The 23,773-nt window shown below is 40.7% G+C and overlaps 2 protein-coding genes across 5 annotated transcripts; one reads left to right on the top strand and one right to left on the bottom strand.

The window, feature by feature from the left end:
• Window positions 1-1,472: 1,472 nt before the first annotated feature.
• On the bottom strand, window positions 1,473-10,221 carry dync1li2 (dynein, cytoplasmic 1, light intermediate chain 2). 4 transcript variants are annotated; one of them, XM_079554484.1, is made up of 13 exons: window positions 9,995-10,221; window positions 9,312-9,385; window positions 8,891-9,007; window positions 8,580-8,810; window positions 5,924-6,087; window positions 5,285-5,378; window positions 5,035-5,170; window positions 4,842-4,953; window positions 4,712-4,771; window positions 4,504-4,548; window positions 4,323-4,434; window positions 3,830-3,949; window positions 1,473-3,195 (listed from the first exon to the last, which is right to left on the bottom strand). In XM_079554484.1, exons 1-13 carry the CDS (start codon window positions 10,078-10,080, stop codon window positions 3,086-3,088), a joined length of 1,461 nt encoding a protein of 486 aa, XP_079410610.1. In that variant the 5' UTR covers window positions 10,081-10,221; the 3' UTR covers window positions 1,473-3,085. The 4 variants fall into 4 exon arrangements, with proteins under 4 accessions (XP_079410610.1, XP_079410612.1, XP_079410609.1 ...); XM_079554486.1 differs by having other exon boundaries at window positions 1,473-3,190; window positions 9,995-10,216; XM_079554483.1 differs by having other exon boundaries at window positions 3,830-3,952; window positions 9,995-10,212.
• A 4,887-nt stretch (window positions 10,222-15,108) lies between these two features.
• Window positions 15,109-18,733, top strand: LOC306962239 (uncharacterized protein). The gene is made up of 2 exons (XM_079555331.1): window positions 15,109-15,306; window positions 16,636-18,733. The coding sequence occupies exon 2, from the start codon at window positions 16,642-16,644 to the stop codon at window positions 18,232-18,234; it is 1,593 nt and encodes a 530-aa protein (XP_079411457.1). The 5' UTR covers window positions 15,109-15,306; window positions 16,636-16,641; the 3' UTR covers window positions 18,235-18,733.
• The last annotated feature ends 5,040 nt before the right edge of the window (window positions 18,734-23,773 follow it).

Below are 23,773 nucleotides of genomic sequence, written 5' to 3'. Positions count from 1 at the left end.
AAGATGCCACACTGGTCCATCCTTTAATCTCACACTTGATGCTTCCCCCACTCTATTCAAGACTCAATTCTGGGATTATGAGGCGACATTGGCGCAGTTGTTCGAGCAGGTCGTCTCATGATTGGAATGTCAGGGGTTTAAATCCCAGCTCCTGATGAGGCACACTGTTGTTGCGTCCTTGGGCAAGACACTTCACTCCTCTTGCCTTCAGTGTCTTAACACTGGAGTGTGACTGGGTGAGTGGCACTTTGGGCATAATGAAGGTATACATATATTTAAATATTGTTTAAAACCACAAGGAACAAAACTGTTTCAAGAATGGGAATGTTCAAATGCCTTCTGAAAAAAAAACACCACAGATTTAAGCACACCATAGCATTAAATACATGTGTGCCTGAACTTTTTGCATTTTAAAAGAGGACACGGAGAATATTTTTGAAGTTAGGATTCTTGTTTTATTGAAGCCAAGGGATCCGATTAACATTGTTTCTTTGTCAGCAAATCAGCATAAGCTAGACGCCACATGGCTGCTGCTTACAAGCGACTTGAGTATTTTACAATCAAACTTCAGGACAGAAAGAGACAGCCGTGTGCTTAAAAGGGACTGATCCTGGGTAAAACAGGTTGAGCAGACGCTTGTTGCCCTCTAAGTGATGTGTAGACGCTGGCGGTCAGTAGTGGTCAAAGGCAATAGAGTTAGGATGTGGAGAGGCAGCTGCGTTGCAACAATATTGAGTGCAAACGTTAAGTGTTCATTTAGTCCATACTGTACAAAAAGCAAGTGCAAGGGATGAGTACTTGCAAAGAAAAAGTGAGTGGCAAAGCAACAAAGGATAGAAAGGATCAACAAATTGAGCTCAGTTTTGGATAAATCAAAAATAATACAATTAATTGTTGTTTAACAGTTCACAATGATCCATTTCAATTTTATGGTAAAGCAACCATCGAAGTAGCACTTTTCAAAAATTAAAGTTGCAAATTTTACATAAAAGTACAGTTATGATAAAAAGAAAACAATCACTGCATGACAAAATGAAGTGCCCAGGCAAAGTGCTGATTTTAATTTATGGTGCTACTTCAACAGGTTTAATTTGTGCTTAAGCAGCATAAGTTATTCTGGTGTAAAATCTACAACTTTAAAAACAAACATAAAAAGTGGGAGAAATAAGCGCTTTTCGTAAACATGAGCAGTATTGTGGTGAACCATCACTTCTGCAGAGTAAATTTATCATCATCGAAAGTGTTTTTAAACAAATGGTAAGGATTTTTTTTCTTTCATTGGACATCAGTCTGAGGACAGGAATGCCAGGGCTCCATACAAGCATAAGAAAATGACTGGTTAATCATATGGATGTAAAACTTCTTTGGTTACATGCAGTTTTGACTACTGTAACAAACACTATTTGCCACTTCTCTTTCTATTTGCAGTGTAATCAGAAAGAGGCACTTAACATCCATAGGATTGAGCAAGTCTTGCATAAGGACACAATATAAAGTGGATTTATGACATGGTGTTGTAAACCGATTACAGTCGATATGGTAAAAGGATTTACAAAACAATAACTAGAAAACAAGTGAAACCCATCTAAGGATACACAAATCGATATAAATCATGAGAAGGCAAGGTGCTCAATACGACAAACTGAGCAGCACAATGAAGGCAGAGGTCGTTTTGAAAAAGGGCACATTGAAATACCAAAGAAAAGCTCAACAAGTCTACAGTGATGATGCTCCAGCTACATCATTAGGGAATGTTAACCATCATGCAGGATCCAGTATAATTGGTTTGGAGAAAACAAATAATGACAATACTTCCAAACACTGTACTATAACTTTTATATTACTCAGTTTTATCCACAAGAAACCAATAGATTTCATTTGGCTGAAAAGAAAGAAGCTTTAACCACAATTGTGTTCAACTGAAGGACCAATGTTGTGGCTTCTTATACGAGCAGCTTTTACAGTGCTTGAAGGCATCCAATCTATTTCTCTACCGTTTAACTATCTAGGCCACAGATATCTTTAAAAAATAAAAGACCACAGGCTTGTTGCACATCGACAAAAATGTAAAAAGAAATAAATTATTTGGATGACAAGAAATGGACAAAAACCTTTAACCGATAACACTACAGTGCATTTCCTCATAATAAGTCAAAGCACTTCCACTATGACAAAACCAGCTAACCCTGTCAGGCACTTGGGAGTAATAGTAGGAAAGATGCCCAGACCCCTTCCCAAATATACACACCTGGAGCTAAAGAAGCAATTTTGTCGCAAACTCTGGCCTATCGAACATCTACTAGACTCATTTAGCCCAAGTTTGAATTTAAAAAGCTTTGCATCCTTTACATTTCAAAGTGATTCTGAATATCTTTTTTTTTTTTTAACATATGTACAGGATCCTTTGAGATGGCGGGGGATTGATATGGTGCACTGTCTGAACTAGTCATTAGTGTCATGACATCAGTGGCATTTTAAAGTGTCAAACAGATGAATGTTTAAACCAATAAATGGTGAAGAAAAATAAAATAAAACAAACTTTGTATAAATACATAAGTATATCCAACATTTTTTACATACTACATATGTTTGCAAATATTTTAATTACTTTTCTCTGTGAATAGTAAGATTTAGGTTTAAATACCTTTCCAATCACAACTAAATTCCTTCCATAAGATAAGCTGAAGCAGAAGCCACAGGACCAGTATATGTTTCCACTCTTTACCTCGCGAGTACAGAGCGGTTTCACCCCAGCGACCGGAGGCCTGCAGAACAGCGCTTCAGGCTTATTGCCAAGGAGTGTGCACACATTTCCATTAATTGACATCCCTCACATAACGACATTTACAGTTGACGAGAGGACAGGAATAAAGCCGAGTCGGAACTTCCTCATCAACACCTGTGTCTCCAATTTCTCTCTTCTCACATTCGATCGCCCTTTCAACTCGCGTCGTCAAAAACCACCGTGTGTGCTGTCTGTTATTAGGATTGAGAATTTGGTCTTCTTTAAGCTCACATACATGTTTTTTTCCAGAGTTTTTTTTTTTTTTCCCCCGCTGAGGATGATGCAGCTGGTTTGTTGCCTTCACGCTTCGTTCTCTGTCGGTGGTAAGTTGTTAGCTGAAACCATGGAGTCCTGCTTTCGTGTCATCCTGTCCAATTCTGCCTGGACGTCATTCAAACCCGGCTTCTGCCCTTGGAAAAGAGGGAAACAAAAACACCCAAAGTAATCTCCTGTAGCCTCTGTGTGTAACATCAGATTTGTATGGCCAGCAAGCAGATGGAGGGGGGACATGGTGAGGAGATCTCATGCTGGAAAAGGTCGCTTTACTGCCACAGACAATACACATGCTTGATAGTAAACAGGAGATATTTACTCCTAGGAGGAGACGTTGCAATTTTAAATATGCAGATGATCTCTCCTAAGCAAATGTATCAAGTCTGAGTATTTTTTGCAACGCCTTGATAATTAATAGCAAAATGAAGATAGCACATGCACGATAGACAAAGTTATGTGAATTAGTTGGACACTGGGCAATGACAATTAAAAGCTTAATGATGCAAAATAATAATAATAATAATAATAATAATAATAATAATAATAATAATAATAATAACGTCTCTAAGGTAGTATGGGGGGTGATTGAGCATACAGGCCTGAATCTTCATATACAAAGAAATTTCTCCCTTTGACTGGAAAAAAAAGCTCAAGACAAATATCTAAATCCTCAGGGCATGCTGCCATAATGATAGCAGTCCCTATAATGGCATCTGTCGTGAAATCAACAACAATCCATTATAGCTTTCAAGGATCAAGAGACAGTGATACCTGTTTTCTTGTTCGCTTGTACTCCTGCTCCAACGGGGCTCCCTGGACTCCCTGGGGCGCCAGTCTTTTTACTCAGCAGACTGTTGAAGAAGTTAGCCAGCACTCCCTCATTGGCAGCACCTGCTACAGGAAATACAATAGTTTTAGGACCATAGCTCTAAAACATAAAATGAGTTACATTTTGACATCATTCGAAGTTTGAAGGCCAGACAGCATCGATAAAACTGAGCACAACTACACTCTACTAGCATATGCTATAATTATACTGTAGTTCTCTTATACAGCCACGTTTCTGATCAACACTGCCTCACTCAGGCCCTGTTGTGTAACATACTCAAAAAAAAACCACACATGTCTCACTAGGGAGAAATGTACCTTATGTCTGATTAAAATGCCTTTTATCCCCCAAAAACTGTGCAGCACTTTAGGAAGTGCCGACTGTATTTTAAATGTGCTATATAAATAAACTTTGACCTTAATTATTGAAATGTACCTTTCATGTTAGGATCAGGCTTCTTGACAGCAGCCATGGATCCGCTGGTGACGCCCGCTTGGCCTCTGCCCGCAGGTCTGGGTGAACCTGAGGCTGTTCGGGCTGGAGACTCCTGTAACAGTTAAAACAGTTGCAGTCAAAAGGCTCACAAAGACCACAGCACACTGTTCAAGTCACTCACTGTTGCTCCTCTTGTGGGTGTGGCCGGCTGCTTTGATAGTAGAGACTATTCAAAAAGACAGAACAAACATTGATAAGTGATTGGCCATATAAAGATAACATGTCTCTGCTCTTTGAGTAACACCTACAGTCTTTGCAATGTTTTATTTAATGACGGAACTTATTTTAAGGAGACGTTTTTCATAAAACATAGTAAAAGTGCTACACACCTGCTGCTTCATGAGGAAAACCTGCTCATCCTCTGCAGAAATCTCTTTGTCGTGCACCAGCTGAAAAGACCAGCTGGATTAAAAACTATGGCCTCCACTAACACTGTTTGATCAGATGTTATTCTTGTACCTTTCGTACGGGTGGTTTTGCAATAAAATCTTCAAATGGATCTTCTGGTCTCACTGTTGAAAGGTTTTCGTGCAAAATTCCAATTTTCTTTTCATTGTCCCATCCAGACGGACTAAAAAACAAAATAGAGTGGATCACTTTATACATCACGAATGGTAAAAGCTTTTACCAGTGGAAACATGCAGTTACTTACATGAACACTGCATCCTTCTCCACCACTAAGGCAGGGCTAATGAACTGGAAGTCATACAATTTATGAACAATATATTTGTAAAGCAAATCCAGATTCTTTTCTTCTTTGACCGAGGTGTAGATTAGGCCAGCCCCATCTTATTATTTGAGTTATGGATAAAGTTTGATTGAAGAGTAATGCATTTTCATACACATACCGAGTAATGTATTTGGTATAAAGTTACAACATACAAGTCGGACAGAAAGGATACACTGTAGGCAAAATTGTCGGATGTGAGACTGGATGAAATCAAAGTGCTCGTCTCTGTAGTCATGCTCCTTTTCTAATACACTGACAGCATCACACTGAAAAAGAAAAGTTAAACAGATACTTGTTCATTATGTGTTTAACTCAATTGTTTCAGTTATCTTTAAGTTCTAGCCAGACGTCAATAATACATTGCTTTTACATCTCCTGAAAGGAGCCATTATATCAATGTTACTGACAAAGATCATGAAGTAAGATGTTCTGGACACAGACCATGTGAAATTGTTTTAGCACACGGTGCTGCCTTCAGGGCTAACAGACAAGAATAATGGTGGCTTGTCACAGGACAGTGCTTCATACACAACAACAAACACCATGTAAACATGACAAGACAGCCACTTAAAGAATTGTCTTCACCTATGGTCTACTTTCTTATTTTAAAAGAATGTAAATAAAAATACAAAGCATTATGATTAAGAGAGAGCAGAGATCATTTTTTGGTGTTTACTCACCGTGTACGGGCTCTGAGTCTGCACTATGAAGGGTGTCATATTGTTTTAATACAAAAAGGTATGCTACAGGAGAGATTGTGTTTGTCTTTGGTTTGAGGGCTCCACCTACTTGTTCATGGGAAAGAACTCACCTTTGTGCAAACTATTAGCACTGGAATGCCCAGGTTGTGGCTGAGTACATTTTCTCCAAGCGGCAACACTACGGCTTCATCCTCTGCTCCCGTAGGAGCTCTTCTCTGTGGGGAAGACGGAGTGGCCTCCTCGGGCTCTGCATACTCTTGAAACGATTTTACCACTAGAGAAAAATAGACAAAAATATTTCACTTCATCACGATCTACCAATTGGCTGCGATTTTTATTGTATTTTTATTGTATATATTATCTTATTTATTTTAATATTCTTTATGCTTGCCACCTATAGCCTTATAGTTTAATGAGGCATAGCTTATTATTATCTAAAGTCTCTGTTATGTTTTATGTTGTACGTTTGCACCGAGAAAAATGGCAATAAAAACTATTTCCTATTCTGATTCTGATGTAGATAAGAGATTTTTACTTGCAAGAAAGATTCATTTTAGGTAAAAGTTTACGACCTTTTGTATGTCATACAGCAGTCTATTTCTGTGGTTAACTACCATTAACTAATCCTACTGCTGACTCAATATACTATGTCTTTACTATACAAGCTTCATTTGCTAATCAATGCTCTGTATGGACCAACAACCTCCTGTTGTTCTCCCAGCTGTCCTGACATTCTCAGGGTCTGGGGTAAAGCAGAGGGATTCAGATGCAGGAAGCTTTGGCCTACTTCCTCAGCAGCTTCGGGAATGCAGACAGGGACAGCCCACAAAGCCAGATTGACTTGCCATTAAGAGCAAACTCCTTCACATTCACACATGGGATTTAACATGTGAGGCAAGTAGTTATTACACATAAACTTAATCCCTTGGCAAGTATGTGTAAGTCCACCACAGCCAAATGTGGCATGTTCTTAAACTTAGAGGATCTTAACAGAATTCATTTTCTAACGTCATTGTATAAGGCCAAGAACCAACTCAAAAGCTTCTAAAAAAAAGAAAAGAAAAGAAAAGAGCATATTTTCTTCTGCACGTTTAAATATGGATGTTGTTTAAATTTTCTATTGAAGATAGCTGTACATTTAGCAACAGTATAACTACGCAACTGAAGGTGCAGCATATTACTTTACTTCAGAAAAAGTGAAAGAGAGACTTTGCCCTTTTATCTATTTTACAAAGGTGAGGTCAAATGACATCCGTATAAAGCCAATAAACTGCTACTGTTTTCTAAAATTGTTTAAGCCAACAGTACGACTTAAAAAAATAAAACAGTCTAGTTGAACTATAAGAAGTAACAGTAAACGCTTTAGACTAAGCTCCATTCTAAAAATACCCGGTAGCCACAGTATTTTCTGTATTCCCAACAATAAGTGAATCCTGTAATTTGACTAAAGGCAGCCAGCAGCCCGCTTGAGTTTCCACCCAGCAGGAGTTTGTGTGTCCAGCCTACTACTGGATCTCTAAAAGCTCAGCTTACTTCCTCTGCCTGACGCTCGTTTATGGCTGAACCATGATGCAAGACGCCTGCAAGACTCACTGGACCCAAGCCGCCCCCACAGTCTGTCTCTCCCTGTTGGACACTCAAACCTACAAATATGTCACAGCGCAAAGTCTCACCCCTGTTCAAGTGACATCACCACTGACAGGCTGAGAAATGCCCTTGAGGCTGAGCTGCACAGAGGAGCAGAGAACGTCACAGTGGTCACCCAAAAACAAAAAAACATGCTGACCTGATTTAAGTAGAATTTAAATGAAAGTCGCCTGTCAAAATAAATTCTCAGAGTACCAGGTCAACATGGACCAACAGGGGAAATTTTCCAAAATGTTCCCTACATTTAAGATGGCAATGTATTTCAGAGGACCATACAAAAACACGCGGTATTAAATGCTCGGGGGAAGAAAAAAAAAAAGAAGTGAATTTTAGAACAAGACGTAAAACACTTCACTGTGGGAAACATGATACCAGTGGCACAAATGTGAACGCTTGTCTCAATAAAGAAACAAACAATGCTGTGACAGAAAACAGACTTAACTCAGACTTAACGTAAACACTTACCATTTACTCATAAAGCATCATCTGAAACAAGGAACTTGAACAAAAACCATCAACTTCCTAATAGCTTCACATCTGCCGCCTAACTCAGTGTTTTATCACTTGACACCCACAAACTGCAGGTACAGACATGCACTGCTGAGTAAGTATTATATTAATGCTTATCCACACTATGTGAGGGCAATGAAAGCACAGACCAATGCTAGACCAATTCAAATGCCCAAAGACTTGACATTTCAAAAGTTGTCCAAATACAAGAAAACTGTCCACATGACACAAAAGACAAAGATCAACAACTGAATACATTCATTGATCTGCAGAAGTGTCCTGCAGGCAGAGCACACAGCTGAGGATCATGTGGGCCTCGCTGGTGATGACCTAGAAACTGCCACAATAAAGTCTGATACAGAGCTCATCTTCTGTAATACACTTTTTCCCCCAGTCACCCGTTTGCATAGCACTCTATACAGTATTATGTAAGGGTTTCATTATTTCCACCCTCAAACACCCCAGGCACATTTTTCAGGCACCATTAGTTCTCTTTAGTGCAAGCACATGTATATTTTTTTTATCTATTCATAAGCTCATATTGTGCAAATTACAACAGCCACCACATTTTAAGATACATTCAGGCAGATTGTATTAAACCATCCTTACTTCTCTGTTCCATTTCTCTGATGTCCTCAGGTGGAATCTTGAGCTTGTCTATGTGATCACGAAGCACGCTAGCCCACTTCTTCAGTGAATCCATTATGGTCCAAGGGCGCGACATATCCACAACAAACACGGCTAAACAGTCAGGTAAGGTCTTGGCCGAAATTGCAAATTTAAGAAGGCCTTTGTGGTAAAGGTCTCCATCCAGAATCCAAACATTGCACCGTGTAAGATCTGAAATATAAAACATTGCAAAATCTGTGTCATTTATTAGTTTATGTTGAGGTTGAAGAGTGATGTCATATTGCACTCACCATCTCTGTCTTCATCGTGAACGCTTAAGTAAAGATACTCCAGCCCCCTCCCTTTTTTGTTGTGCTCTGCTCCTTGAAGTTTGGCCATGAGTGTCGTTTTACCTGAGCCATCCTCACCTGGAAACATTGTGCATAACGGTCACGACTGAAGAACAATGCTATATTTCTGACAGGGGAAAGCAACTGGTATCGAGTAGTGATTGTCAAATAAACAAAATCTGTTTGGTAACATCCAGAAACACTTTTGGAAGTGTAATGAAACAATATGACAGTTATAGATGCAGAAAAAAAAAACATGCAATAAATATAGCAGAATGAACTTCATAGAATTACACAGGCAACATTTTAGTTGTAGTTGTCTGTGAATCGGCACCGAAATTAGTCTTTTAAAAGGTCAAAAAGCTTCAGCAATCAAACTTACCAAATATCAGAATATTTTTCCCTGCCGGTAGCTTTGAACTTGATCTCGTTGACACTTCACTCAGGATAGAAGTCCTGTAGAAGGAACAAAATCCTGTTTGAATTGACACCTTAGAGATCAATGTAGCATTTGTGTTTTTGTATTGTGTCCGAAGTGATCGAAAACAGGAAATGGTCAAGCAGTTTTGTTGCAAACCGCAATGTGCTACATATAAAACTTCAGTGCAACAATTTCAGCTGTACAGTAACGACAATGAGCAACGTTACATTAGTCAAGATCAATATTTTGCGAAGGAATTTTGCTGTGTTTACTCATGGACAGAAGTTGCAAGCTTTCTGTGTGCTGGAAAAGCTAACCGTACAGAACCAAGCAGAGCTGTCAAAGCACACGCCTAAGCAACTCATTACAGGAAAGTAAATGATATTACAAATGTATCAACTTCCTACAAGTCAGTAACAACTGTAACGTAACATGTCTTCTTGGATAGCGGTGTGGAGCCAACAAAACAAAATAACAAACATGAACTAGGTGCAGTCATTGATAGCCAACATTGTTGCTAACACGGTGGTTAGCCGGGTTTGTGTTTGGGAGCAACTGGCAGTGACAAAGCAAAACCTTCTTACTTATGGCGTTATTACAAGAGAATGAAGCAATTGGATAGGTAAAGGTATAGGGACACTTGCCAGAGGTTTTGACCCTCTTCGTCTTCGGTGTTGTTGTCGCCTGCCCCAGCAGCAGCCGGGAGTTGTTTCTCCAGAACGGGAGCCATCTTCTCTCTGCGACCACAAAGGCGAGGCCCTGCCCGGGTCCCGCTAGCGCCGCCTTCACGCTGAAGCCGCTGGTGCGTTTGATTCACTCACCGAGAGCTCTCTGACCACCGCCTACTGTGATACTGTAATGGGACAACGGCTGCAAAACCCTTCTGCTTTAACATAGCGTCACAGTAGTTATACGGAAACACTGAGCTGCAGTTTGTCCAAACTTCCAACACATCCCATCATGACTAGTCCCACACTTGACTGGACTTGGCAAAACCCCAAATAATGACGTAATTTAGTTGATCCGGGACAATATATCATTTTGTAATGTATCTTTGCTGTTTCGTATCATACAGTCCCGATCAAACGTTTAAGACCAGTTTAAAGATGGCAAAAAAAAAATCATAATCATAATAATCATACTCATTATAATCATATTTTGTATGGTTGGATCTTAACAAAGTTAACTTCAATATGCAACAAGAAGAAATGGGAGTGAGACAAACTTTTTTTTTTAATAGCCTAAACCAATTTATTGAAAACAAACTGAAATAGGCTGTTTTGGATCTGATCAAAAGTTTAGGACCTCACCTCAAATAGATGACCTCACGAAGAGCATCCACTGTCTGAAACTGTTCTCATGTTTGTCAACTTCCCTTGCCATCCATCCCATAGAGGTTCTCAATTGAATTTAGATCAGGGAAACATGCTGGAAGAAGTCCATCAGGGGAACATGCTGGAAGAAGTCCTTTGTGAACTGTCCGGATGAAAACCCAGTCGTTACCACACAAATGAAGGCCCTCAGTCAGGAGGAGGTACAGTTTGACCACCCTGTACCACTTGAAGCTCCATTGGTCCACTGAAGGAAAAAGCACCCCAGATAATTGTGTATGTGTAGGACAAAACAAGTGGGATCTACTAGTGATGCCAGTAACGTTGGAAACCATGTGGACCATCAAGCATAATGTGTCCGACTCCCTCTGCAGGTGGATCACTGACTTCCTGACGAATCAGAGGCAGCATGGTGCGGCTGGGGAAGACTGTCTCGAACACTCTGACTACCAACACCGTAGTTCCTCAGGGCTGTGTACTTTCCTCCAGGCTCTTCTCCCTCTACACAAACTGCTGCACCTCCAGTCACCAGTCCGTTAAAGTGACCAAGTTTGCGAACGACACCACCCTCATTGGGCTCATCTCAGACGGTGATGAGTCTGCCTACGGGAGAGAGGTGAATCGGCTGGCGTCCTGGTGCAGCCACAACAACCTGGAGCTGAACGCCCAGAACACAGAGATGATCGTGGACTTCGGGAAAGTCACAGCCCCACCGTCCCCCCTTGCCCTGACACTCTCCCACTCCCATCTTCATCATGGACTCCTTGTGTTTCCTGAGCACCACCATCATTAGCCCATGGCTACCATCCGGTGTGGCGTGTTTAGATGCATGAGACCTATGTATGTTCATGAACACGCACTGTCCCAACCAAATAAACAAATGAATAAATAAATAACCCAGGACCTTATCAAGAAGGCCCAGCAGAGAATATTCTTCCTGCGGCAGCTGTTTAAACTCAAGCTGCCAACCAAGATGTTGTTGGTGCAGTTCTACACGGTCATCATCGAGTCCATCCTCACTTCACATTGTGCATGCTGCTGAGGAGACCATCTCTTGAGGACCTGTACATCTCCAGGACCCAGAGACGTGTAGGTTGGATCACAGCTGACACTTTTCACCCTGGACACAAACTATTCAAACCTCTCCTCTCAGACAGGAGGCTATACTTCCAGCCACAAGAACAGTTGTGTCCCCTCTGCCATCAGACTCATAAACACTAAAAAAGCACCAGTCACTCTGTATATGACTCATGAACACATTATAACCTGTTCCAGCTATTTGCACTGCTCTATTGCATATTTTTGGGATAATAGACCAGATTGAAATACGAAGAAGAAGTGAGTTGTCCTAAAGTGGGACAGTGTGTGAAATGTGTGAAAGACCAAATACCATATAAATATGTTTTTATTTGTCAAACCATGTGAATGGTTTGAAATTATATTTATCTCATCCTTGATTGTGGAGGGGGAAGAGAAAGCAGAGAGTTCAGCTTTTTTTTTCCGGCACGAAGCAGTGCTGGTTCTGTGTCACACAGTGATGGAGCTGGTCAGGATGCTCTCTATAGTCCTGCTGTAGAAGTTGCACATAACGGAGGCTGGGACTCTGTAGATACGCTGATTACTTTTCTTGACCATTGAAAGCTTCTCTGTGACGTGCACACCAAGGAATTTAGTGCTGGTAACCCTCTCCACTGCAGCACCGTTGATTGTTAGGAGCATGCTGGACCTGTGTTCTTCGAAAATCCACAGCAATCGCTTTTACCTCCTTTTTTTCTGATTTGGTACAGATCTTAACTATTGGTGTCGGAAATATATTTTCTTGAATTTTATGTGAAAGACACACACTAAGTGACACACAATCATGGAATGAAATGAAATGGATAGATGATTTTGAACTTTTTTTTTATAAATAAAAAACTGAAAAGTCGGGTGTGCACAAGTATCTATACACCCTGAGTTAATGATTTGTGGAACTGCCTTTTTTCAATTAAAGCTGCAAGTCTGTTGGGTATGTCGCTACCAGTCCTGCACATCTTGGAACTTGATTTTTTTTTACCCGTTCTTCTTTGCAGAGCAGCTCAAGCTCAGTTAGATTAGATGGAGAGCACTTGTGAACCACAGTTTTCAGGTCCTTCCACAGATTCTCGATTGGATTTAGGTCTGGACTTTGACTTGGCCTTTCTAATATATGGATATGTTTTGTTCTCAACCATTCCATTGTTGCCCTGGCGGCTTTATATTTAGGGTTATTGTCTTGCTGGAAGGTGAACCTGCACCCCAGTTTCAAGTCTTTTCAAGTGTTTTCGTCTAAGATTGCCCTGTATTTGGCTCATTCCATCTTCCCATCAACTAGAACAATCTTCCCTGTCCCTGCTGAAGAAAAGCAGCCTCAGAGCATGATGCTACCGCCACAATGTTTGACAGGGGGAATGGTATTTTCAAGGTGATGCAGTGTTACTCTTTCCCCAAACATAGCATTTTGCATTGAGGCCAAAAAGTTACATTTAGGTCTCATCTGACCAAAGCATCTTATTTCACATGTTTGCTGTATCCCCTATGTGGCTTCTGGCAAACAGCAAACAGGACTTCTCATGGTTATCTTTTTATAAACGGCTTCTAGCCACTCTTCATAAAGGCCAGATTTGTGCAGTGTATGACTAATAATTGTTCTATGTACAGGTTCCCCCACCGGACCTGTTACTCTCTGCAGTTCATCCAGAGTCATCAAAGGCTTCTTGGATACAGCTCTGGTCAGTGCTCTCCTTGTTCGGACAGTAAGCCATACTATTTCTAAGGTGTATTTAATTGTACTCTGAGAGATGTTCAAAGCTTTGGAAATCTTTTTATAACCTAACCTAGCGTTTTACTTCTTAAAGGAGTAGGCCACTGTTTTTACATACTGGGATATGTTCTTACCTTAGCTTAGACGAGTTGATGCATACCTGTCTTTGTGCATGCGCTCAGTCACGCAAATGTTGTTAGCACAGCCTCTCCATGCAAGGCCTACTCCAGGTGTTGTTAGTGCCCATTTTTATCCACTTAGAAAATAGACATGTTTAATTTTGTGTAACTAGACTGGGATTGTTTAACGTTTCACGTAACTGTATTTAAATAGGGAACACGTGGAACAGCTTGGTGGCTTCTAACGTCACGAGTGCACGCACAAAGACTAGACAAGTATGAATCAACTCTCTAAACCAGTGGTTCTCAACCTTTTGGAGCCACGACCCCCATAACAGGTAAAGGGGTTCATGACCCCCGCCCGGGTCACACCGTGAGAAATAGGCCTACATAAGTCTTAAAAAACAAAGAAATAAACCAAATGGCTGAAATAAAATTCTTCAAACTACAAACCAATAATGGCACTCTGGTAAAATAGCAAACACATGCTACAATTAAACATTAGCTTATGAAAATGAAAATATGTATATTTTATCTAAATGATCTTGCGACCCCCCAAATTTGTCTCGCGATCCCCTTGGGGGTCCCGACCCCCAGGTTGAGAACCACTGCTCTAAACTAAGGTAAAAACATATCTAAGTATGTAAAAACTGTGGCCTATTCCTTTAATAACTTTATCTGTCTGGTGTGTTCCTTGGACTTCATGATGGTGTCTGCTCCCCAAAATTGTCTTTACAGACCTCTGTGACCATCACAGATCAGATGTATTTGAAGTGAGATTAGATTACACACAGGAATCTATTTAGTCATTAGGACAACATGTGATCATTCATAAATCATCATGCAACTTCTGAAGGCAATTGGTTGCACTAAAAGGAAAGAGGTCGATACTTGTGCACACCCCACTTTTCAGATATTCTTCAGTCTTCATAAAAAAAAAAAATTCAACCCACTATATTTATATATTATATATATATATATATATATATGCATGTTTATACATTTATATAGGCTACAGGATGTTGTAGCTTGTCACTTAATCCAGTAGATGGAGCAATGACCTCATGATGTGGTGAAATTTTGTCCAGCTCCCGTAGTGTATTGTGTGATTGCTGTAACCTGCAACGAGTAGTGCATTCTGAGAATTGTTCATAGGGTATAAGGAGATTAGTCAGGTGACGTCCTAAATGAAACGATAAGATGCAGACTTCACCACAAAACATATCTTTACCATTTCAAATAGAAGTGGTCAAAAAGCGTTTTTATAGAGAAAAGTATGGCAAAGACCTTTTAGCGCACATTTAGCATTGAGCTTGCAAGCTTCTCATTTGATAAACCAGGCTATATCGCGAACTTAATTTGTCGTTGGTGAAACTCTGATGTCTCACGCAAACCTGTTTAGCAAAGCAAATTGTAACATTTCAGACCAGAAAAGTGTGTTATAATCGCATTTAGGAGAATCAAGCAGAGAGGGGAGTGGGTGTGTGCATTGGAGGAGGGGTTTCACGTATGGAGGGTATAGATTGCGGAGGGAGCAGTTATGGGGCAGGCTGGATTGTGATAGCGACAGATGTCTGGAGAATTGCGAGGAGTTCTCCTCTGTTGAATTTCACTGTGCATTTGGGAAAGCAGGGGCGGCATTTGCAGCTGTCACTCCAAAGGTTTACCTCCATTATCAAACCCAGCAGCCAGGACAAGGAGCCCAGCTTAAAGATCCCCATAAGGTTTGTTCAAATGCTTTTTGCCTTTGTTATAATATGTATAGATGAATACACAAGTCAAGGTAACTAAGCCTAATGTTTAAATTAGCCAATGATCGGCCTACTAGAAGAAAAGACAAAAGTGGCCTAATGTCTTCTGTTTAGCGGAATAAGTTCATTTGTAGCCTATATCTAGCAGCGGTGTGTTTCTCATAATTGCAAATGAATTAGCCCAATTTAAATCAAATAAATTTATACTAAATAAAACTTATACAAAATAGTAATACCAAGTGCTTTGCGATCCACCAGAAGTAGGCCTATATCTTTATATCACAATTCAGTTTTTGCGAGTGTTCGACATTTTCTAATCATGAACAAAAAAGGACAGGGCAACTAGAGGTAGCAGTGGGAGGGCAGGATGGGGGATGGAGTAGAGAAGGAGCTTTTTATCTTGAGGGTTGTAGGCAGTGCGTAGCCTCTAGAAAGGCCCTTATTGCTTTCTTCACGGAGCTTTCTACTCTGGCTCTTGGATATTGCGTTTTCTGCAAGCTTAGTCTCCGACTTCAATAAAAAGTAGCCTGGTTCTGCTGTATGATGTGTTCCTTTGTTATCGCTTATGCATTCAAGCAAGTGTAGAACTCTCGCAACCTGTTCACTCAGAAGATAATGTATTCACTTTGCTGCACCGGGCAGCAGCACATTATCATGTAGGCCTCTTATTCTGTAGGCCTATTTCCAAAGTGATTAATATTTGTTTTAAAGTATAAAAAAGCTTTGCGCGAAACAAATGCGTACAATAGATTGGAATATTAAGACATACAAATCAGTTCAGCTATTCACTACTTGCTTATGGACACCTTGCCTAATATAAAGTAGCTACGACGCGTTACGACTTAATTGCCCCATTGCAGCACTATGGACAGTTCCCGGATTTACTTTTACCTGTGCCAACCTGTGCCTGTGCTACTGCAGACCAAATTGCTATTGTCATTTTAGCATTTTGATAGTGGGCATTTTGTTTCCAATCACAATGTGATGGCTTGTGGAATTAAGTAACTGTGCCTTTGCATTGTAAAGGAACAAATGATTTTAGCATGAACATTTTCTATCTTACCTTTCCATTTAACAAGACAGGGTTGTACATTCAGTTCTCTTTTTGTTCCTGATGGGAAGTATTGTAATGTGGCAATCTCCGACTCTTCCCCTATATTATATCCTCTGTGAGAAAAGCACAACAAACTAATTTTGGGTCACAGAATGTTCTTGTTGATTAACAAGGTTTGGGTTTAAACAATTATTAGGTTTGAAAGCATGCTGTGCACACTAACGATTTTAAATCTTCTTTGTTTACAGGTAGCCATGGGAAACAAACTGACCAAGAAGAAGAAGAATACGTATGATGTGACCGATCCCAAAGAAACCAAGAATGACATAGCATCCATAGCAGCAGCTCAGGTAGCAGCTAAAGTTGAAGAGACCCTGCCACCTCTTGTGGAAGAAGTGACTGCTAAAGCTGTTACTGCCGTTGAAGAGGTTGTTGGATCTGCAGTGGCCGCAGTGAGTGAAGCTGTAGGAATCACAGAGAAACCCAAACCCCCTGAACCAGAGCCGGCTGCACCAGAGCAAACATCTGCAGAAGAGGAGCCTGTTCCAGCCTCGGAACCAGAGCCTGCTGCTCCTGTCGTAATACCAGAGCCTGTGGCAGAACCAGAGCCTGCTGCTCCTGTCGTAATACCAGAGCCTGTGGCAGAACCAGAGCCTGCTGCTGCTCCTGTCCTAATACCAGAGCCTGTGGCAGAACCAGAGCCTGCTGCTGCTCCTGTCGTAATACCAGAGCCTGTGACAGAACCAGAGCCTGCTGCTGCTCCTGTCCTAATACCAGAGCCTGTGGCAGAACCAGAGCCTGCTGCTGCTCCTGTCCTAATACCAGAGCCCGTGATAGAATCCGAGCCTGTGACAGAGCCAGAGAATGAGCTTGCTGCTCCTATTCTAGTACCAGAGCCTGTGACAGAAGCAAAGCCTGAACCTGTGGCAGAACCAGAGCCTGAACCTGTGGCAGAACCAGAGCCAGAACCAGAGCCGGAACCAGTGGCAGAACCAGAGCCAGAACCAGAGCCAGAACCAGTGGCAGAACCAGAGCCTGAGCCTGAGAATGCTGCTGCTCCTATCCTAGTACCAGAACCTTTAGTTGAACCAGAGCCAGAACCGATGGCAGAACCAGAGACTGCTGCAGCTCCACCCCCTGAACCAGAGCTGGTGGTGGCTTCAGCCCCTGAACCTGAACTAGAAGAGCCACCAGCAGCAGCCCCAGAACCTCTTGCTCCTGTAGACACACCTGAATTGGAGGAGCCAGTATTGGAACCCGAGGAACCTGTATCAGCTGTGGAGGAGCCTGTTGAACCCGTAGTGGCATCAGAGGCTCCTGTTGAGCCAGAGGAAGCTCAGGCACAAGAGGAAGAAAGTGAGCCAGTTGAAGCTGCGGATGACAGTAGTGGACTAGAGGCTGAAGTGGTCCAACAAGTTGTCATCTTAGAGGAAGAGTCTAAAGATAAATCCTCCGGGACTGTGGCGGCAGCGGAACCAGAAGCGGCCGAACCAGTCCCAGAGATTGTGATTTCGGAAACCGTCTCTGGAGGTGAGACAGCTGAGGCCGAGGAGGCAGAAGCAGAAGTGCCTAGTTCAGAGCCTGAGACAGAGATTGAAAATGGAGAATTAAAAAGCCCTGTTGTAGCGGCTATCGCAGAAGTAAATGGAGAATGTGCAGAGTCTACTGATGCTATTGAACAGACAGAGGAATGTGTTAATGGCAACGCAAGCCCAGAGGAAACACCTGTCACTAAGACTGACTTTGAACTTAAAAAGGACCTGAATGCAGAGGTTGCAGAGGTTCCTGATTCAGTGCCTGTGATTGTGGAGGGTCTGAGCAGCACTGAGATCACACAGGCAGTCTGATATCATGCAATCATTTAGTTCAATGTGAAATTTGATCCTTAAGTGGTGCAAGAAAGCCATCAAGGTCACTAATACAGCTAGGTTCATTGTTACGTATACCCCAGGCAAATGGATGTTACTTTTAGATAATAATATTAATAATAATAATAAGATTGATAATAATAATAATCCAATGTGACCATTTGAGGACACACAGAAGAGGACGGGTGAATCTGAGGTCAGGACAGAAAGCTATCTAATTTGCAGTATGAAAGTGTTGGACAGTCGTACTAATGAATTTATGGTCTTGGAGTGCACGTTGGAAGGATAATCCGGCTTTTTGAGAACAGCATTCATTAAAAGTATGTTATTCTGATTTATAAGTTCATACTGTATATTCTTTCTATATATGATATGCAAAGACATCAATTAATGTGTTGGGCTTTTATAAAAAACGTGCCTGTGAGGATTGTTAAGTTTAAACTGATTGTTCGAATAGCGAATAAAAAGAGATTATTATATCTACAAAGTGATCTTAATCTGGTTTCCTTAGCCTTTTTCATGTTAAAATACTTTTTTTCCCCTTTCTAACACAAAGTCTAACTCTGTGGATACATATTGACATTCAAAACATATAGGGTGTGTTAATTAACAACTACAGTTTGCGATTCAACATTGCTCCTGTTGGGCTTGGGTATACTTGAAAGAGCAATGTCCTCTCAGTTACCAGGTACAGTGCAAATATTTTGGTTAGTTAAACATGTCTGGCTCTTGTAAGAAGTCTGCATGACGTGACTGAGTTGCTGTAATCCACTCTAAAGTCAACTTACTCGCTTGCTTCTGGTGTTTTGTTGGCTAACACTAAACTATCCCAATGAGGGGAACATGCTGATTTGCAGGCGGAAGAGTTAGAAAAAAAGAGGGGAAGTTTAAAATGTAAGCTTGCTGTTTTAGAAAGGGAAGCACATTCTGTCAAGATTACGTAAAATTACATAATACATGCTAAACTGGGGTCACAAGCAATGTTTTGACTTAATACTAACTTGTAGAATGCTGCCACGCCTGCTCCTCACACCAGTGCCCAACATTGAAAGGTCATTGTCATACAGGTGCACATATTTGTCTCCAAACTCATTCGAGAGGTGCAGAGGTAAAGGTTAGTTGTGTAGGTGGAGGAGGTGGTGGTAGATGGAGGTCATCCAACCGTGAAATAACTATGGACTACAGGTCAAAGCATAGGACGAGATGTGAGTGATAAAGGAACCCTCCTGGAGAAGCAGTTTTAAAAGAAGCCGTCCACATACCAGCACTCTCTGGTTTCTTAAAAAAAAAAAAAAAAAAACATCCACCTCTGAACATTTATGAAAGGAATGCTGTAGAGAGTCTTGAGGCCCAGAGGATGAACTTGCTGGCATGTTTTTCTTTCTTCTTGAGGTACAGTCATGTCTTTATTTGCATGCATGTGGGCAGTTGCTACAAACTGCTAAAAGCGACCCAGAGTGTTGCAACACGCACCTTGGTCTATACATTTAGATTACAAAGCAGTCCTAGTGTATAGGGAACTTTACAACAGAATTTGTTAGTTGTAGTAATTCAGAACTTAAAACATGGATCTAGATGTACCTCCTCTGATACATGGGGCAATTAATTATTCTTATTATTTTTTCAAAGAAATTTGTTAGTTTTGCCCATGTTCTGCTCTCACTTAATTTCTCCTGCAGTGTGTGCTTGTATGTCTTGTGCATCTTGATTTAAACAGTTCTTTAAAGTGGCATAGTTTGGAAAGGCCAGCTGCACTGCCTGGTTACGCTAACACTATGTTCTCTATATGCAGCCTCCTGCACAAAGCCTAGACTGTTCAAGCTCCTTTTTTCACTGTGTGAAAACTACCCTACAGCCTTTGCTTTCCTCAAATGAAGCTTGTGGGAAGAAAAAGAAATGGTGAACTTAAATTCAAAGGCTATGAATTTCACTTGACCTGCCTGAGTCTTTGTGTTGATATTGTAATTGGAATGTCCTTGCACATTTATTGTTTAATAATAACCTATACAATTGATATCTAAAACATGAAAAAATAAGATATCATTTATTTGACGTGTGTGGTCTTTAAGCTGGTTAATTCAATTCAATATGATGTCATTTAAATTATGATGGCAATATGACATGAATATTTAACTCAAAGAAAGACAGACGCACTCACACTGGACTTACACTTAGATGCTGATTTAATGTTACTAATGTTGTCAGTGATGATGTGTGAGATGACTGCAGCCGGCAGCTCCTTCATTCATCATATTCTCTAACAAATAGTTAAGACTATGACTTTTTTTTCTGGCCAAATCTCGTTCATGTCCTGATGTCTCATCCACCATTCAAGACCCATCTGGACATGTCCATTAATGCTGTCATTGTGTCAGAATGGCCAGAAGCCTATTAGACAGAAACCAGTGGTAATAAGGATCAATATTGATCCATTGGTTTAGCCTAATGGATACTCGGGGAGGCAGTGCTTTGTCTGGTGAAGGAACCATCACCCCTGAGTCCACCCGCACACATATACGCACACACACACAGCTTTCTATTTTCCTTACTCTGCTGATGCAGCTGCCGCTAAAAGCACTTTACAGATGCCTATTCTCTGTCTGCACTGTGGTGTCAGTGCAGAAGATAGAAGAGTGTGTGAGGAACAAACAGGTTTTTGTTTAGTTTTTACACATTATCAGAGAAATATTTTGCGCCCAGTCAACTTTCAGACATTGTATGCCTTCAGCAATGACCCTTTTGTAACACTTAAATGGAGACAAGCCTCTGTAGCTCCACACTAAATCTACTGTCAAAGGAAAACTACAGTTTTTGAGGCAGATTCTGATCCAAGCTCTACTGCTGTGCAGTGGACATTTCACTTTGCATTTTGACTAGTAAACGCCTGTTGTGCAGCATCGATAATTAAGTTAAATATAAAACACATTTTGATGTAGATCTGGATGTCATTGATCTGTTGAGAGAGAACTCATAGTGGTTTGTCCAATAACCGAGAGGTTGCTAGTTCAAATTCTACAATAGCTTACCACCATTGTAAAATCAATTATTATTATTTAATTAATTATAAGTATGACCATGGATCTGTACTCTGTGAAACAGTAGTTCAACACAGCAGTTTTTGTAGTTTAAGAATGTAGTAGAGTTCGATCTGAGGGCTTTAAAAATTTTGCTCATGAGTAAATAATTTCACTTAAGACGACATGCATCAACAGTATTTGTTCATCTTATCTGGAAAGTGCCATTGAGAGTGTGGGATACATGTGACCGTGGTATGTGTTTTAGATAGCAGCTCAGTCACCTTGATCAGGCCTCAGGGTTCTGTATGTTGCAAAAACATTGTTCTGGAGTTATATACACTTCCCTACTGTATATGATTTGAACTTAGACAATACAACGTAGTCACGCTACTGACATTACAGAAAATGATTTGAAATTTTCACAGTCATACTTTACTTTGTCAAAAAATACAGCATGCATTGCATTAGCAGAATCAAGCGTGTCAATGTCTGGGCACAGATGACCTTCATTGCGCCTGCATTGACAATGCTAAATCAAAGCTACTGCTTGCTTGAGACAGCCTCTGTACATGGGTGCTCAGGCCCTAGTGAATAATTTATTCTTGAAATGAAACGACCTCTGGCACTCTGCAGACCGCCGAGCAAGGACTAAAGCGACAGAGAAGGGGGCTGTAAGAACAAAGTTATTTATTAGGCCTATATGTTTATAATCCACAGAATGTTAGATGGACGAAGCGCAGAGTGGAGGAAGAAAAGGGGAACTGATATCCTATCTCTCAACAGGAGCCAGCTGCAGTACATGTCTGAAAGCCTACCTGTTAATGCTGCCTCTTCATACAAGCATGTTACATATTATATTCTCTGTTATAATAGCAGCATGTAGCCTCCATACAGAAGAGGAGTACTGTTTCTGAAGCTAAAGGGGGCTAGTTCTCACAGGGTTTAACAACACATTGTTTGATGTATGAGTTAGTAGAGTAAAAGTCATGAGGCAGGAAGTTCACTGGGTGTATAGATGTAAGGATATTTGACGGTGGTTATGGTTCGGGTTCAGGGAATGCCTTTTTTTTCCATGAGGGCTCTTTTAGTGCGCAGCTACCTGTGTGTGGGTATTGTAGGAAAGAATGCGGTATTTCAGGCTGTCATACCAGTCACTCAGTTGCCTTGTCAACCGCCCTATAATAATGTGACCCCACATTGCAGCATTACATTTCCTTCTAATGGTTAGCTTCCTCGGCTGTTTACTGTTTGTCATCTGCGCCTTTTGACCTGACAAACCCTTTACTGTCAAATACCTTTGATGATTAAAAGAAGAAAAAGAAAAACTTGTATCAATGGAGCACATTCCTTGTTCGCTTTGTGTTACATTCACACTGCTAACAAGTAATATTAATCCCTTATAATCCATTCGCGGCAGTGGTATTTGTCATAGTGCCAGAAACATCAAATTATGTAAAAAGCAGAGCCTGCTCTGTGAGAGGACGAAGCCAATCAATAGATGTGATTTTATGGTTATGTTGTAGAAAGCATTGCTTCAGCTGACTGACCTTATTGTTGGACAATAAATGAAAATATGCAATAGGGGAAGTTACGATTTCACGCAAAAAAGCGCCCAATGTAGGGTATAGACAGTTCCACATCTAGGACAAAATATACACTGCTCTTTCTGACTAGTATTTCAGTATTACAGTACAGTTATTTAGTGTTCTTTGTGCCTTTTACAGATTCATATATAACACATTGAGAGAGCAGTGGTTATTATTGTGCGGTGTTGTGTCTAACTTCAGCTCTCTGTGTGCAAGTTTTGAAAACAAAGTTCACATTTTGACAAAGTTACCCAGGAGTGCAGTGCTTTGTGAAATAAGTCCTAGTAAAGAAAGCAGTGCTCCTTGTTTAAGGACATGTGTGCTATATTTCACAGTATCTTATCAATTGAGAAAAACTGTAAACAGATGGACCACACGGGTCTATGGAAGCAAAGGTACACCCCGGACCACCATGGTTTCAAAGACGTGTCAGTCAAGACTGTCCAACATCATCCACAGACTCAGGGCAGTAAATTAAACAACATTCACATTTGATTTGAATTAATACATGTCAATAGTTCAAGTGTATGTAAAACTTTGATAGTGCATCACACCTCTGGCGATGTTTTTTCAAAAAATAAAGTCTACTTCCCATATACAGTGCCTCTCGAAAGTATTCATACACCTTGAACTTTTGCACATTTTGTCATGTTTACAACCCTAAACATAAAGATTTTATTTTTATTTTTATTTTTTTACTGAACGTTCACACACAAGTAACCGACAACTGTGAAGTGAAAGCTAAATGATACATGATTCTGTTATTTTTCAAAAAATAGAAAACCGAAAAGTGGGGCTTGCATAAGTATTCATACAGCATGCATGAATACTTTGTTGAACCCCCTTTTGCTGTAATAACAGCACAAGTCTTTTGGGTTTGACTCTACAAGATTTGCACATGTAGAGACTGACATT

This window comes from Gobius niger, assembly GCF_951799975.1.
Source record: "Gobius niger genome assembly, chromosome: 4".
NCBI lineage: Eukaryota > Metazoa > Chordata > Actinopteri > Gobiiformes > Gobiidae > Gobius > Gobius niger.
The sequence above is the reverse complement of the archived record's forward strand: the minus strand, read 5'-3'. Positions and strand labels throughout refer to the sequence as shown.

Excerpts from the sequence above, each read along its gene's own strand:
- dync1li2 (XM_079554483.1), bottom strand. The coding sequence starts at position 10,080 with ATGGCTCCCGTTCTGGAGAAACAACTCCCGGCTGCTGCTGGGGCAGGC. Across the intron at positions 4,435-4,503 it reads CACCCACAAGAGGAGCAACA|GAGTCTCCAGCCCGAACAGC; the intron begins GTGAGTGACTTG and ends TAACTGTTACAG. Across the intron at positions 3,953-4,322 it reads GCCTGATCCTAACATGAAAG|CAGGTGCTGCCAATGAGGGA; the intron begins GTACATTTCAAT and ends TATTTCCTGTAG.
- LOC306962239 (XM_079555331.1), top strand. The coding sequence starts at position 16,642 with ATGGGAAACAAACTGACCAAGAAGAAGAAGAATACGTATGATGTGACC.